The sequence below is a fragment of the Octopus bimaculoides genome, chromosome 4 (genome assembly GCF_001194135.2).
Source record: "Octopus bimaculoides isolate UCB-OBI-ISO-001 chromosome 4, ASM119413v2, whole genome shotgun sequence".
Lineage (NCBI taxonomy): Eukaryota > Metazoa > Mollusca > Cephalopoda > Octopoda > Octopodidae > Octopus > Octopus bimaculoides.
The window spans coordinates 127,290,633-127,309,308 of NC_068984.1; the positions used below are offsets into that span (position 1 = coordinate 127,290,633).

Consider the following 18,676-nt stretch of genomic DNA (forward strand, 5'->3'; position numbering starts at 1 on the left):
TATATATATATATATATATATATATATATTATTTTTATTATCTATTTCTTGTTTGCACATATATATATATATATATATATATGTAAATGCTACTAGCATTGCTACTGAGTCATTTAATTTGCTGCTAGGTCACAGTGTGATACTGAATCAATACTACAAATTGGGAAAAGATGATTTAGCATGGTGTGTGTGTGTGCACAGAGCTTTTTGAAGGAAATGGGTTTATATGGTTGGAGTAACTTTTGAAAAAGGTCACAAAACTACCAATCGAATGTAATGTTTAATTTGCCATCTCTGTGTTACCTCAAAGATAAATTATGTCCAATCAGAAACTATGTGTTTATAGAATAGAGCTAGGGACAGTCCAGTCAGTGTGTGTATGTGTGTGTTGTTTGAGGAAGGCTTGCCCAGACTGGTGAGGCCTATGTGGTTGATATTCAGCTTCAACTTGAGTTGGTTGATGTTTATAGGTAAAACATGGACATGAGGAGGTGGGGGTGTACAGAAAGTTGTAATTTGAGGCGAAGAAAGGATTGGGTGAAGAGTGTAAACCGGGTTAACAGAGGTTAATGCACAACAGCTACAGTGAGAGGAGAAGAAGTGTGTGTATGAAGTGAGTTTGGTGAGGGTTGGTACACAGCTACAATGACTGTAAGTAAAAAAAAATGTGTATGTGATGTGTGTATGTGTACAAGTGTCTGAGATCAAAAACCAAAAGTACCCAAATCTGATTCAAGAAATAAAACCATAGTTACAACATTTGATAAATAAACTCAAGAATTAATTGGTAAAATAAACTACATGTTGTCTTTGGGTTTCTGATGGGAAAACTTTAAAAAAATTTGTATCTCAATAAATATAGAATTCCTTTACAATTTTATGTCAGCAACTTTTCAATTTCAATCAAGCATGGTGGAAAAATTATTATTAAATCCTGGGCCCTTTCATGTCATAATAGACTTTAGGGAGTATTTGAATATCTCGGTTAAAATATCTCTACATCAGTTGCTATTTGGTATGGTTTGGCGAGTCTAATACAACTAGACCACAATGGTGAATTGATTCAATATCACATTATAATATACAAATTTCTACAGGTCCTACAATCTTTATATTTGTCCTGACAACAACAAAAACAACAAAAATAAAGATTTATAAAAGATGTTTGTTGACAAAAACATTTTGAGCTTTCTCTACCTATTTTCAGGTTTTTTTTTTTTTTTTTCTACAAACCAGATTTAACTAAATATTAAGTCATCTCTGAAATATTTAGACCTCTAATCATTACACCATTGTTTCCCAGACAGCTGGGTCATACAAATGTGCTGGTGAGTTTGCTCTATAATATTTCAGATGAATATTCATAAACAATATTTCACTAGATGAATATTTATAAACAATATCTCACTTTATATAAGTAACAAAATTTTCAGTTGTTCAGGTCACAAAATAATGCAAATGAAAATTTGCTGTGAGGTTACTCCTGCTGATAATCTAATTAAGGATGTAGGCAAGAGTCAGGAGACACACAGCAAATATTTTCATCAAAGACAGAATATAATTTATTATCAGCAAAGACACATAAAAACTGTTGCTTTCATTAACAGTTTTTATTGTAAGTTACAGTTTTGTTGTAATAAAGATTTCTAACAATGGTGCAAGGCCAAAGAAATAATATATCAAATTATATTTATTCCAGTATTTGACTGGCACTTTTTTTGTTTTTTTTTTTACCAATCCTGGAAAGATGAAAGGTGAAGTTACCTTTGATGAGATTTGAACTTCAAATGTAAGGGAGACATGACTAAATACTGCAAAGTATTTTGTCTGTTGTCATTCTACTGATTCTTCAATCCATAGTTATAACAACTGTTTTCAGTGAACAGTCCCATAGTAATTTGAAGACTGCACCGCTGGGCATGTAGGAACAGATGCTACCAAAAGCGCCATGGGAGCATTCACTGCTATAATAATAATAATAATTATCATTATTAACATAAGCACAAAACCAGACATTTGGGAAAGGGGGACAGTTAAATTGACTCCAGTATTTGACTATTACATTATTGATTCCAGAAGGATGAAAGGCGAAGTTGGCCTCAATAAGATTTGAACTCAGAACATAAAGGGTTATATAGTTAAACATCACAAGATATTTTGTCTGATGCTCTAACAATTCTGCTAATCAATAATAATAATAATAATAATAATAATAATAATCTTTTCTACTATAGGCACATGGCCTGAAATTTGTGGGGAGGGAACTAATCGATTACATCGCCCCCAGTGTTAACTGGTACTCAATTTATCTACCCTGAAAGGATGAAAGGCAAAGTTGACCTTGGCGGAATTTGAACTCAGAACGTAGCGGCAGACGAAATACTGTTAGGCATTTCACCCAGCATGTTAACAACGCTGCCAGCTCGCCGCCTTCATAATAATAATAATCCTTTCTACTATAGGCACAAGGCCTGAAATTTTGGGGAGAGGGATAGTCGATTACATCGATCCCAGGGCTCGACTGGTACTTATTTCACTGACCCCGAAAGGATGAAAGGCAAAGTTGACCTCAGCAGAATTTGAATAATAATAATAATAATAATAATAATAATAATAATAATAATAATAATAATGGTTTCAAATTCTGCCACAAGGGCAGAAATTTTGGAGGAGGGGATGAGTCGATTATATCGACCCCAGTGTTTAACTGGTACTTATTTTATCAACCTCAAAGTGATGAAAGGTAAAGTTGACCTTAGTGGAATTTGAATAATAATAATAACAATAATAATAATAATCTTTTCTACTCTTGGCACAAGGCCTGAAATTTTTAGGGAGGGAGCCAGTCGATTAGATCGACCCAGTATGCAACTGGTACTTAATTTATCAACCCCCGAAAGGATGAAAGGCAAAGTCAACCTCAGCAGAATTTGAACTCAGAATGTAACGACAGATAAAATACCGCTAAGTATTTCGTCCTGCATGCTAATGATTCTGCCGGCTCGCCATAATAATAATAATAATAATAATGATAATGATAATAATAATAATAATATAACAATAATGAAGAAGAAAACAGTAAGAACTATGTGTTGGCTTGCTAAATCAATGGAATGAAAACTATAAAATATGAGATATGCCTATGAGAACAGTATTAGAATTTTGGATGAGGACTGTGGCATGAGATGCTGTACAGAATTGGATGCTGGGTCATCAACATCTAAGGCAGTTCCTAAGAAACAGCAGTTGAGACCATTTTGAAAGATACTTGAAACAACTTGTATGAGAATGATGCCATAATATTGTGAAGAATCAGTGGTCATTAATCGTGGTGATGGGCTGGGGGATCAAAAAATGAAATATTGACAATGAAAGAATGATACATGAGATGAGTGGAGGAAAGCTGTGGATGTATTCTGTTGGTCGTCTCTAAGAGGGTTGTTTGGGTGGTGTTGGCAACAATCTGAGATCAAAGCTGTCAGCTTCAGTCAAGAAATCAATAGGATAAAGTGAAGGTTACAGAGAAATGAGGCCATTATAGGGAGCTATGGTACTGTGTTTTAAAGGAAGCCCTAAAAACAGTTTTCCATGAAGCTAAAAATTTAAAGGCAGACACACGACAGCTAAGCCCCGTTAAAGGTCCCATTGACACACCTTCACATCTGGGAACAATAATAGCTCTCAAGTGGATAGGAAGTCCTGGTTACATATGAAAATTATATTTTATATACACACATACAGCACTCAGACACACTTCTCGCTCGCCCAGTCACCTGCATGTGTATACCTCCCTCCCTCCCTCTCTTTCTTTCTTTCTTTCTTTCTCTCAAAGACACATACACACACACTGCTGATATGATTGTTTATTAAGAGAGATTTATCTAGACATGGCTTTATAAACAGTTAACACTGAGAGCTATGCAGAAACACTGGAGAAATATCACATTGCTACATGCAGTAAAACAGTGTTTTGGAATTTTATTAATTTTTTTTTTCTTTAGGATTTCAAATTACTTTTATGGAATCACAGATAAGATTGGTTTTATGGGAAGCAAAGAAAATGAAAAATAACCTTAGTACAACTGAAAAATAACTTTAAATGTAATGTAAAAAAAAAAAAAGGAAACATAAAGAACAAAAAAACCATAACAAAAGAAAATGTTGGAATGTAAACATTGAAGTGAGCAGTAGCAGCAGTAGTAGCAGGTCCGAGATTGGCTACAGTTATAGAGTTGCAGCCTGGACAGGTAAGTGGACCAAGAAATAGCCATAAAGATATCAGGCACATGGTAAGTGGTTCACAACACCAGCGCACTGCCTGAGCAGTGAGAAAGTCTTTCAACAGCCACTTTTTAGTAGTATGTCAAATATCTACTGTCACTGCCAGACAGTAATAGTTCCTTAGAATTGTATTTTCGGCACCAAGGAAGGTAGCAATCCAATCCCAAAGTAAAATGTTTTGTCAGTAGGTAGATTGTTTGTGACTGTTATGTTCCTTTGCCACCTTTCCTCACCGTTAAAAGTTGTTCCCTCTCAAGAACATCGGCGCTGACGTAATCGTTGTCCCACTCGAGCTCAGCAGAGTTTGCAGGACTGGTAGGATGTAACATTTCTTGAGCAGCTAGAGCAACAAGATTTTCTTCTGTGGCTGATCGAGGTGCTTTATGGGGTATAATTCCTGGAAAACAGAAAATAGATTGTATAGTAACAGAAAAGAAATAATAAAAATTCAAGATTAATACACAACTAAATCAACAACATTTAAATATTGGTTTCAAATTTTGATACAAGGCCAGCAATTTCAAGGGATGGAGTAAGTTGAAGGCAAAATTGATCTCAGTGGAATTTGACCTCAGGACATAAAGATGGATGAAATGCTGCTAAGTGTTTTGCTTGACATGCTACTGGTTCTGCCAGCTTGCTGCTTCACGACATTTAAATATTAAATCAAATTCAACATGGGGTGTATTGCACAATCTTTTCTATAACATATAACTAAGGATTCAATTGCAAAGATTTATTTTCCTTCTTTATACGAAGCCAATTAATGTGCATTAAATTCTCTTCAGCATTTTATTAATACTAACTTTAAATAAAATGTTAGAAAAAAGAAAAGTAGAAACAAATTTTCCAAAACATAAGACACCAAATGCTGGTTACAGCAAAACATGTATCTACAACATTGCTATGATGATGAAGAGGAGAAGGAGGGCGAGGATAATAATAATTGCTTGTAGCATAAGTACAAGGCCAGAAATTCGGGGGGGGGGGGAGTTGATTAAATTGACCCTAGTACAGGACTGGTACTTATTTTATCGACCCTGGAAGGAGGTGTTAGTTGATTAAGCAAAGGTCATCTTGGAAGGATCTGAAATCTGAAATGTAAAGAAATGCTACGAGATATTTTGCTTGGCATTTTACTAATTCTGCCAATCCACCATTATTATTATTATTATTTCTGGTGGAGGGCTACTATAGATAGTTTCCAAAAATCCTTGGCTTGGCAGTGTTTCCAAGGGGCACTACTAATAATGATGATTTCTTTTATTCACCACAGGAGCATCTGATGAGGGAGACATTACAAAGATAGTTTACAATTTGTGTCGGGATTTACATAAAAAAGATAAAGGGGGAAAAAAATGGAGGGGAGAGACAGCTAGTTCATCCTCAACAACTAACTAGCCAGTCTGTTTCAGACATTATCAAGTCTGTGGGGAAGGGGACAGTTGATTTTATTGATCTCGGTATTGACAGGTACTTTATCAAACTCAAAAAGGTTGGAGGCAAAATTGACCTCAGCAGGATTCAAAATCAGAATGCAACAATAATAATAATAATTCAAGCATGAGAATAAGCTTAACTTAGGGAAGACTACAACTGATCAGATTGACCCCATTGTTCTAATTTTATTAGCTCTGTAATGGTAAGATGCAAAATTGAGTGTAGTGAACTCAGAATTTAATAGTATGTAACTAAATATTACAAGGCAATTTTTTTTTCAGTGTCCTTGTGATCAGTTTCAACTGATATCACTCTAATAATTATAATACTAATAGTAATAAAAGTTTATATAGTTGCAATGAAAACATAAGTAAAGCTCTATGTAGATGAAACACAAAAACACTAATTTCGGAAGTGTTTTATTCAAGTGAAATGAAATACTGATTTCAAATTTTGGCACAAGGCCAGCAATTTTGGGGGAGGTGTTAAGTCAATTACATTGACCATATTGCTCAACTGGTACTTATCTTATCAACCCTGAAAGGATGAAAGGCAAAGTCAATCAGAATGTAAATATGGATGAAATGCTGCTAAGCATTTTGCTTGGCCTGCTAATGAATCAGCCAGCTAACCACTTTAAGTGAAATGAAATATTAATTAATAGAAATAATAATTAATAACAATATAATTCTCATATGGTTTAATCACATGCAGAAAGAAACCAAGACTTCTCACAATCAAGACTTCATACAGAAAAAATCAAGACTTCTCAGAAATCCCAACTGTCCAGAACATACAAAAAAATTGCCTTTTCTAAATTGTCAATCAACAAACAAACCAGTTAAATATTTTAAACTCACTACTTTCATAAATGAAAAAAAATCCCCTCTCTATCCTGACTTTCCAAATCAAGTGGTACTGGAATAATACAATGGACATTTTGCAGGAAATGCAAACACTTGACTTCAAACATTCAGCCTTGTCCTTCGTCCTACATCTCTATAACCACCAGAAGTAAAGACATTGCTTACTTTCTTTGTTAAGGAAAACGACAGAGCAATATTTACAGGATGGCCAGTAGGTAACTTGATTTAGCCCAAACAATGCAGCATCTGTTCAACAAAAAGCCACTAAAATGCCAAGTCATTGACCCCTTAGTATGTTGTACCACATCACAGATGTACTCTGCTGTTTATACTATTGGCCCAGTACAGCTTCCTGTGAACTGGAAGTGTTTCTTAGTACCATTCTCAGTTTAGGATTTCCATCACCTCCATAATACTTGACATGGCAGTCTTTAGAAAGGGTCTTCACAGCATATCAAAGTCAATGCTTAAAGCAACCTGCATATCCTTCACTAACTCTTGATAAACTAATGAGAGTCATTGTCCCACTAATGGCACTGCCTGATTGATGTAATACTGAGGATACCTGACAACACTAGGTGCCCAGCCTCATCTGACACTTTATCCAAGATGGCAGCTCTATCAGGATTATCAGCTGAGTGAAAAGCTTTCTTTACAAAAGAAAGAATAATCATTCTTTCTGATTTAGGCACAAAGCCAGCAGTTTTGAGGGAAAGGGTTAGTCAATTACATCAATCCCAGTACTAGTTTTTTTATTTTATCATTTCTTTAGAGAAAAGTCCACGTGTGACATTGAGAGCATGAGTATTTCTGGCCTCTATGTAATGCAAGCACAGATAATCCAGCAACTGCATCTGCAAATTCTTTGCAATAATAATAACAATAATGATAATAATGCTTTCAAATTTTGGCACAAAGCCAGTAATTATGGAGGAGGGGTAAGTTGATTACATTGACCCCAGGACTCAACCGGTACTTATTTTATTGACCCAGAAAGGGATGAAAGGCAATGTTGACCTCATCGGAATTGGACAGATGAAATGCCACCAAACATTTTGCCTGGCATGCTAACAATTCTGTCAGCTCGCTACCCTAATAATAATGATAATAATAATAACAATAACACCTTAAAAGTAATGCTAACAAACTATCAAGAAAGGAAGGTGGCAGAAGATTACTAAACACAGCAGACACTATTTGTAGTGTGATACTGGGTTTCAAGAATTTTGTTGTGCAGAGTAACAATAGAAGACTGTTGACAGCTAGAGATACACAAAAAGTAACCGAAACAGTAGGAGAATTCAAAGAGAAGAGGATGAACAACAGAACAAGCAAATGGAAAGAAATAGAATTACATGGCCAATTCATGCCACAAACTGAGAATGTTGGTAGTAAAGAACACTGGCTCTGGCTAATGGATTGGAACTTGAAACAAAAGATCAAAACGCTAATTATAACTGTTCAGGAACAAGCCATTAAAACAAATCTGATAAAGGCAAAGATTGACAAAACTCAGACAGCAAATGTAGAATTTGCAGTAAGGAAATGAAAATATTGATCACCTCTTGAATGAATGCAGTATACTAGCACAAAAGGAGTATAAATAGAGGCATGACTGTGTAGGTAAAAAAAAAGTCTAATGGAATGTTAGCTGAGTGTATGGCTTCAAAATAACACAAAAGCAGTATGAACACAAACCAAAGGCTGTGGTAGAAAATGAGAATTACAGGATCTTGTGGGAATCACCATAAAGACTGACTTCTTGAAGCAAGAAGACCAGATATGATTATTTAGAAGACAAAATAAAGAAACAGTGTAAGACCATAAATCTTGCAATTCCTAATGATAGCAGAATCAATACCATAGAAATTGAAAATAATTGAAAAATATCAGGATCTAGCCAGAGAACTGAGGAGACTGTGAAAGACTAAGACAATAATTATTCCTGTGGTAACTGGTTCACTTAGAATGCGACCTAAATGACTGAAAGATTGGAATTGAGACTCACACAGATGACTCAAAGAAATGTACCATCCTACACTCTGCAAGAATCCTAAGGAAGGTTTTTGAGATATGAGGAGACTTGTTGTTATCAAACTTCAAGATAAAATCCCTGCTAACTAAATTAGCATGTACTGGGTCATCCCATAAATAATGCAGTTTTTTCAGTTGCATGAACTAAAAGTCAGACGGGAATGGGATAAACTACATGCATCAACTTATAAAAACAGGGAGTAATTTTACCTTGTCCTTATTGTTAATACAAGTTTTGAAGAGTGCAGTTCGATTTTAACAGTTATTTTTTCAAAGCTATATGGAAGTGACAAAGGAGCATATTTTGCTTTATGAGTTCAATAAAAGCAACAAAGCAATGGAAAGTGTGAGGAATATTATCTGTTTGGTGGGATATGAAAGGTTTAGTCCATTTTGAACTTTTAAACCCAAACCAAATGATAACAAAGGAGATCTACTATGAGCAGCTTGAGTAGCTTACGTCAGCGCTAGAAGAAAAACAACTATCTTTGGTTCCAAGACGAAAGATGTTCTTCCATCAGAATAATCCTTGGCCACAGTGAGGACGACATCCCAAAGGCTGGAGCAGTTTGAATGGGAAATGATGCAACACTCATCCACCACATTCACCAGATATTGCCCCATCTTATTATCATTTATTCTGTAGTCTTCAAAATCATTTGGATGGAAAAAATATGAATTCTGTAGATGAGGTCAGAACAGTACTGGAGGAGTATTTTTTTTCACAGACAAGTGAATTTTGGAAGAGGGGCCTTGCAAGTCTACCAGATAGATGTAAAAACATTGTAGAAAATGAAGGAAAGGATATTTCAGATTAAAAAAGAACTTTGTTTATCTTAATTTTGAAAAATAAAAGAAGTATAAAAAAAACGCATTATTTATGGGATGACCAAATACTAGTTTACTACTACTACTACTAATAATAATAATAATAGTAATAATAATAACTAGCAGGACCTGTGAATATTTCACAGAATTAATGGTAAACCTATCTCGTTATTTTTGAAAACTTTATCCAAAAAACCTGAAAGCAAAGCCTGTTGTTGTTGTGTCTGTATGGAAAGATAGCACTCATCTGCTACTCATTGAAAAATGGAAGAAATTGGAATACGGTGATTACTTAATGCACTTTATGTATACACTTTATATACTTTATGCACAGATTTATAGATTTAACACACAGACTCATATTTTTCCATTTTTCTTATAAACAAAAAAGAAATGTCCCATATATATGATACAACTTTTAGTTAAATTGCATATATCTTCCATGTAAATGAACATGAATATTTCATATGACTTGCAATTATGCATATGCATTAAGTGTGAGATGATATAAAAAAAACTTAGCTCAATTAAATAGAAATACACTTTTCATTATCCAATCACCACCACCACCACCATCATATCTCTCCTCTTTCTCCCCCCTCTCTCCCCTTTCCCTCTCTTTAAACTCACCATCAGAACATCACTCCTCTGCTAAAATTATATTTTTAACTCTCTTCTTCTACATTCAACTAACTTTTTCAACCACATAATAAATATTACATTCCCCCTACCTCACATCATGGATACTTGTCTTTCCCTCTTTCTGTCTCACTCTTCACCTTATCCTCTTTTTCTCTCTCCTTTTTCTTTCTCCTCTCTTTCCCTTCAACTAATCACGTGAAAGTTTTAATATTACATTCCCTCTACCACTACCAACACTTCTCTCTTGCTCATTTTTTCTCACCCTCTCTTTTTCTCTTTCTCACTTTTTCTCTAATGATGTGAAAGCATTACTGACGGGCTAAGTAACATAATGACAAGCAGAATTATTATAAGATAAGCTTGTGAACACTTAAGGTTACAAGTAGTAACCAGCTACCCACCTAAATTCAACCAAGAATAACAATGAACCCAAGTCAAATCACCAATATAATAATAATCCTTTTTATTATAAACACAAGCCCTGCAATTTTAGAGGAGTGGTATAGTTGAATAATAATAATAATAATAATAAATGTCCTGATGCAGTACCAGGCAGTGGCTCCCATGGCTTCTGATTTTAACTGATTAGAAGTGTTATCATGTACATGTTTTTGTCTTGGTATAAAAGATGGGCTACAGCAAATATTTGGCTCAATATCACAGATTTGCTTGACCTTAAACCAGCTGAGCATGTCCCTCATCATCATCGTTTAACGTCCGCTTTCCATGCTAGCATGGGTTGGACGATTTGGTGACTGACAACATGCTAATCTCTGATCATGAACAGGAGTAGTGGGGGAGCATCATAGCCATGTACTGAGAAGAATTCTTTGGGGTTTGACTAATTCACCTCTGGAAACATGGGAGTTTCATTCATCATCCTTAAACAAACCTTATTCAAGGACCTTTCGAGCAAGATGGGCTACTCAACCCGAAGAGAATTCTAACTGGGCCCCAGCTGCAAGGTCATGTGCAGTTTATCTTAAGATGAGATCACCATGTTGCCCACATGTCGTTGTGATGTATGTGCCCGGTGTAACCTTATCCAATGAGTAGTCATGATGGGTATATTGGGCTTCGTATATCTGTACCCCAGTGTTACTTTGATCGCCTGCATTGCTCTCTCACTCAATAATAATAATGATTAATGATTTGTAACATATATACAGGGCCAGAAATTTGGAGAAAGTAAGCAGTCTATTATATTGACCCCAGAGCTTGTCTGGTACCCAAATTTGATCTCAGAATCTCAAGAGGCAAAACTAAATAAAATATGAATTGTGTGTGAGTGTGTATACATATCAGACATAATATAGATGAGGAGCATGAAAATATGGGACAGCTACTCGATTAAGATAGAGCACCGTAAAAATTCCAACCACTTTCCAGTTTTCAATGCCAGTGTGATTGGGTCCTTTCCAAAGCAAACAAAACTTACTGTGCCCACTCATCTTCCATAGATTTTATTGGAAAACAGCAGTAATTCTCTCTACTACCTTCCGTTTTCAAACAGTACTTGAATAATTTATTTAGAGTGAAAATTGCTTTCCTCTGCTTTTTCATCACCATCTACTGTATGACTTATTTTTAATAGAACCACTTAATGAACAAACATTGTCTGGTTTTGAAACACATCTTCAAAATGGATATGGCTTATAGCAAGATCCATATTATATTTAATAGTAGCCAATAGGAATTTGTGGTCCTCCATTAATCTATATAAATTGCAAGAGTGGACAATCCAGTAACTTCAGCTGCAAGCTTTGAATTATTATTTATTCTGACAAACGTGAGTATAAGGCCTTTTATCTAACCTTCAATGATTCTGCAAAACTCATTACCCTCTAATAATAATAATAATAATAATAATAATGATAATAATAATAATAATGATGATAATAAAATAACAATAATGGTTTTAATTTTTGGCACAAAGCCAGCAATTTCAATGAAGGAGGTAAGGCGACCCCAAGTGTTCAATCAGGACTTATTTTATTGGCCCTGAAAGGATGAAAGACAAAGTCAACCTCAGCAGAATTTGAACTCCAACATAAATCTGGAAGAAATCCAGTGAAACATTTGATCTGACATGCAAATAATTCTGCCGGCTTGCTGCCATAATAATAATAATAATAACAATAATAATAATAATAATAATAATAATAATAACAACAATTCTTTCTACTATAGGCATAAGGCCTGAAATTTGGTGGGAGGGGACTAGTCAATCACATCTCCCCCCAATAGTTTCACTGGTACTTAATTTAACGACCCTAAAAGGATGAAAAGCCAAAGTTGGCCTTGGTGGAATTTGAACTGAGAACATGAAGATGGATGAAATACCGTTAAGCATTTCACTCAGCGTGCTAACAATTCTGCCAGCTCACCACCTTAATAATAATAATAATAATAAAAATCCTTTCTACTATAGGCACAAGGCCTGAAATTGGTGGGGAGAACTAGTCAATTACTCCCCGCCCCCATCAGTGTTTGACTGGGTACTTAATTTATTGACCCCCAAAAAGATGAAAGGCAAAGTCAACCCTGGCGGCATTTGAACTCAGAATGTGAAGACGGACGAAATACCGCTGCGTATTTCACCCGGCTTGTTAACGATTCTGCCAGCTCATCGCCTTAATAATAATAATAATAATAATAATAACAATAACAACAACAACAACAACAACAACAATAATAATAATAATAATGATGATGATGATGATGATGATGATGATGATGATGATGATGATGATGGAATTTAATTTAGGTATAAGAGCAGCAGTTGTTGAGGAAGAGGTTTAGCTAAGTACATTGGTCTCTGAACTTGACTGATACTTTATCATATCAACTCTGGAAGGATGAAAGGCAAAGTTAAGGCAAAGTTGACCTCAGCAGGATATTAATTCTCAATGTAAAGAGAAGGAATGAATTCAGCATGGTTGTTTTGTCTGATACTTTAACAATTCTGCCAGTTTAATTATAACAACAGATATGGCAACTTTACTACCCTGAATAATATCAATTAACATCGATAAAATAACAATGGAGAGAGTTGAAAACAAATAATGAAAATGTTCTAGGATACCTGTGAGTAACAGATTATTAACTTATTAATGACATTTTATTGCTTTTTCACTTGTAAATTAATGTGTTGTAAATTTTCATACTAATAACTAATTAGTCACCATGTGTAAACACACTATTAAATAATCACCACACAAATTCAGCCCTACTCAAAAGTGACAAGGAATACAAATGAAAACCATGTCATTTAGCCCAAACTTAACAGAGGAATGCATACTTTGGATTTGGTGCATAAGAAACATGGAAAAGCATAGGGTGTGGGTGTGTAAAGTCCTACTTTGCCAGAAATGATTAAGCCAATACCTAATGACAGTTTCTGAGATAATGAGCCAGACTTTTCAAATAAAACAAAAAATATATAAATGTATACAAGAGGAATATATTTGCATACTACATAAATATTTTACAGCATTGCCATAATGTCATCATTTTTGCATTTGTTTTTACATGCTAGCATAAATTGGATAAGTGTTTTTGAGGCAGTGTTTTATGATTGGATGTTCTTTATGATGCCAATACTTTCAGTTTTCTCCCCCATCATGGGCAGGGATATAGTGTGTCTATTCTAAAACAACTGGAATATACATTTATGTAAAATATCTGGAAAGAAAATAACCCTGATCTAAATCTGACTTTGGATTTGAACATACTCACTGATTTAAGAAGATATCAGATACAGAAATCAAAAGTTTAAAAGAAAGCATGTATAGCAAAAAAAAATTTTTTTAAAGATGAAAATAAAAAAATCAATGAAAATGCAAACAACAAAAATAAATATTTAACCTATAAATATTGAGAAAAACCTAGCACAAGCCCCCCCAAAAATGAACAAAATAAGTACAAAATCAAACCCTAGCATATCTACAGCATACTGATCAACAAGGGTTAAATAAGAATTACACAGACAAAAATATGAATAAAAGTCAAAAGGAGAAAGATTTAAAAATAGAAAATTCTAAACATGGAAATTTTGAATATGACAAGAATGTAAAGGTAGAAATAGTTAAAGAATTAAAATCAATAGATCTTCCTGTAAAATCTATACATCAGCCAAAGAGACATAAAGAAAAGATGGTACTCTCTCAAAACAATTCATATAAGGATATCGAAACCCAAATAAACAACATAGAAAACAAACATACAAAGAAATATAGAAAATAAAATATCTCTCAGTCCTTAATGAAATCAACAATGGAAAGACAGAAATAGAGTCAGATACAACAGAAATACAATACATGAAAAAATGTTTAAATGTATCTAGAATCAAAGAATGATTAAAATCTCTAAACTGCAAAGAGGCTGTTACTTTGAAAACAACAATGATTCTTTGGACAAAACAAACAGTTTGATTCCATCCCCAAAAGATTTTATCAAGAACAAAGTAAAAACAGACTATAAATCAATGCAGTGCCAACAGCAACAGAGGTGGAATAATTTGGAGAAGGTATATGGACAACAAATTGATTGCCACTGGCAAGAATATGAAGAAAAACAATAACAAGTGTAGCACCTGAAGAAATGTGGAAAACCATAGAACAACAACAACAACAAGTAGTTCAGATACTACAAGACATGAACTGCTGGAAGGCATCAGGAAGCGATAAAGTTCCAGACTTCTGGTTGAAATATCTAACAGACATATACACAATGTGCTGGTAAAAATATAGAATGATCAATAGAAAGCGTTAGAAACAATATCAGAACGGCTGACTGAGTGTAGTGGTGGTGGTGGTGGTGATGGTGGTGGTGGTGGTGTTGGTGGTGGTGATGGTAAATGGTCCCCATTCAAAGAAACAGTAGATCTAAAATACTACATAACTTGCCTGCCTACAGTTTTCAAAGCATAAATGGCAATATCATAGAGAATAAATAATCAAATTTAACAAAAAAAACAAACAAACAATCTTTTACTTCCAGGAGAACAAAGGGGATTAAAGGGTTCATATGATTGTAAAGATGAAATTATTGATCAGTAAAACCATAACTGGAGACAGTAGTAAGAGAGATGTGTGATCATGACATGGATAGATTATCAGAAGATATTTAATAGTATTCCCCACCTGCGCATCCTGGAAATATTAGTCATATATGAAGTAGCACCAGTAACAAACAAGTACATCAAACTTGTCATGAATAAATAGGAAACAATTCAGTAGATACAAGTAAAAGAGGGAATTATAAAATATGAAACCCATCCATGTTAAAAGAGAAATAGTTCAAGAAGTCTTTCTCTCTCTCCACCTCCTTTTCTTTTCCGACTAGTATTGACGTCTTTAATCATTCTGTTAAACCAGATTGGACTCCAGTATAAATTCTATAGGAGGACATCCATCATGTGGAAGACCTTGTGTTATACACGGCAGATGATGAAACTGACAAGAATTAATGAACTAGACAAAATACAACACACAACATATACGATTGAAAGAAGGAATATTAAAGACACATTAGAATAATGCTTAAATCAAAGCTAATTTCCACAAATAAAGTAATAAGTATCAATTCTCTAGCTGTTCCAGTAATAAGTTGTAGTTATAATGTTCTCAGCTGGAAGCTAAGTGAATTAGTAAGACTTGACAGGAAAATAAGAAACATAATGCTGCCAATACAGGAATATTACATCAACCACAAATACAGGGATGAGGAAATCTACTACAACTAGAAAATTATAAAACTATTTACTGTAGGATGACAAAAATATCTAGTTAAGAATAATGGAGAACAAATAGCTGTAGCTACAAAATATGAAGAAAGCAAAAAACTGTTTTCTGTCTTCAAGGAAACCAGTAAAGATAACAGAATATAACAGAAGCTGAAGTAACATACAGCTGTGATGAAAATGGAGAAGCAAAAATACTGACTTTTAAGAAGTTAAGAGAAAAAGCAAAAAAAAAAAGAAGCAGACAAAAAAAACCTGACAATTTTATGATAAGATATTGGCAAGAAAAGTGTCTTCATGGCCAATACCTGACTAGACTGAATTAAGCAAACGTAAGCAAAAGAAAAATTCTACATGGACTGTGAAGTGCAGGACTCAGAGTTGAGAGTGAAAGATTTTTTTTTTATTGTGACACAAGAACAAAGCCTTCCCACCTGAAATTAATAAAAACATATAATGAACCAGAATATAAAAGTAACTGCAGAATATGTAGAGGTCATAAAGAAACAATCAATCATTGTTTTTGGCTGCCTGGACTTAGCCAAAAGGGAAATACTCAAACACACACACGTGTGTGTGTGTGTGTGTGCACATGTAGGCATGCATGCATATGTGCATGAAAAGTTGGAGCCTTTATACAATGGAAATTTTGCCAGCATTAATAAGTACTTGCAAGCCAATGAATCATCTATATTTGTGTGACCTGCTAGAAATAGTAGCGAAATAACCCACAAATCACACTGTAAAGTTTTTTAAAAGGAAAAAAAAAAACATGTTAGATACCTTTAAAAAGACAGGATGGTTACAATGAGAATGCCTCAGATAACTGGTCAGCATTACAATTTACTCGGAGGGGGGGGGGTTACACAATAACAGCCCACAGAAAAAAAAAATGATAGAAATGTACACCACAAAAGGTCTCAAACTGATCATACTCTGGAATAAGTCTATTCATACAGACAAGAAGTTAAAGGAAAATTGCCAGTTATTATTGTCAAAAACCATCAGGAAAAAATACCTTTAAACTGAGATGCCAACTATAATGGTTGATAGTACATCTTAAGACAAAATGGAGAAAACTGTCAAATATAAAAGCCTAGAGATAGAAGTAACCAGTTTGTAAGCATTGAAAGATTAAACAATCTTTATAGGTGCCTTGATAATGATATAAAAAACATGCAAGTGTATAACCAAAGTACAACCAGGACTTACACAAACATATATTTCATAGAAAAAAATAGCACAGTTAGGCACTGCTCATATTATGTAAAGTACTTTCAATAGAAAAACACAAAAATAAAACACAGTACTTATTGTATTTTGTTGTACAGTGAATACATATAATAAAAATGAGACTACTGAAACAACACCAGCAGCAGCTAATTTCTTTCATTGACCAACTGTTCTGATGATGTTTAGTGATGGTATAAATGTGAAATATCTTGGAAAGCAACAAACAAAGAACAGTGGGGAATTTGTTTAAATAAGAGAGTGTGATCAACCTTAACTATAACGATACAGCCTTAAGAAAAAAATTGGGCATAAAAGGCATCAGATATTGTGTGAAAGAGAGAAGACTGTGCTGGTATGGTCATGTGATATGTACAGATAAGGACAGCTGTATAAAGAAGTGACAATCTCTAATTGTGGAGAGAGCCTGTGGAAGGGATAAACACAGGAAGATGTGGAATAAGGTGGTGAAATATGATCTTTGGTTGTTGAGTCTCATGGAGGTGATGACAAGTGACCAAGACTTCTGGTGATTTGCTGTGCTTGAGAAGACACATCAAGTTAAGTGAAATCATGGTTGTGGTCAGTAAAAGGCAACTGTGCTGATGACATGTAAAAGGGCATACATGTGGGTGACACATAAAAGGCATCCATGTTAGTGACAAGTAAAAGACACCTGGTACATTCTGTAAAGTGGTTGTTGACATTAGGAAGGGCATCCACACCAAACCAAAAAAGATGACTAGGGCCTGGTGCAGCTCTCCAGCTCTGGTTAAACCATCTAACCCATACCAGCATGGAAAATGGATATTAAATGATGATGAGGATGATGATGATAAAGAAGAATAAAATAAGAAAAGGTTCTGTGACATGTATGAGTGTGGGAGGAATACAAAAAGGGTAATCTCAGGCACCCCAAACATAACGCTAGATTTCCTTGATACACCACAGACCAATGCCTGCTTGTTTTTGCCACTAATCAACAACTTTATAGGTAATGTGGGTTCAGTTAAAGGCTTGAAATCTCACAAAAACAAAAACAAAAAAAAACAAGAGCAGAGTGAAACAAATAAATTAGAAAAGTAGGCGACAAAAACAACAGCAGCAAAAGGAACAACAAAAAGAAACAGGAGAAAAGATCTACAACAGCAGTAGCAACAAGAATAGAAATAACAGTTACAGCAATCGCAATAGCATAAGACACAAAGATAATCCCACAACAGTAACAGAAGCAACAACCACAACAGCAACAGTATTTGTAGCAGGTGTAGCATCTGGACTTCTTGCTCTTGACCTCTACTCATATTGGATTGCATATCACAAAGCAAAACCATTTAGGAATATCACTAGGGTCTTTAGGGTCAACTAACACCTGGAACTCCATGACTGTTCCCAACCAGTTTTGTTGGGGGGGGGGATGAATTTAAGTCCTATGACTTTATACTGCTCCACATTCAAATGACACTTAATTCCAGTCTCACAGCATATTTGAAATGCAAACACCACTCAAACAAAATAACACAACCAACACTGCTTATTCTGTACACAATAGACGAAACAATGAAATAACACCAGAAACAACAAATTAAACCCCACAACAATGAAAAACTTA

The 18,676-nt window shown here is 34.6% G+C and overlaps 1 protein-coding gene across 7 annotated transcripts in view; it reads right to left on the bottom strand.

The window, feature by feature from the left end:
- Positions 1-1,433: 1,433 nt before the first annotated feature.
- Positions 1,434-18,676, bottom strand: part of LOC106871165 (AP-1 complex-associated regulatory protein) — a 253,283-nt gene continuing 236,040 nt past the window's right edge. For all 7 annotated transcript variants that reach the window (XM_052967473.1, XM_052967476.1, XM_052967477.1 and 4 more), the window contains one exon: positions 1,434-4,678. In XM_052967473.1, the coding sequence (XP_052823433.1) occupies positions 4,488-4,678 (191 nt within the window). In that variant the 3' untranslated portion in view covers positions 1,434-4,487. The remainder of the gene's footprint in view (positions 4,679-18,676) is intronic.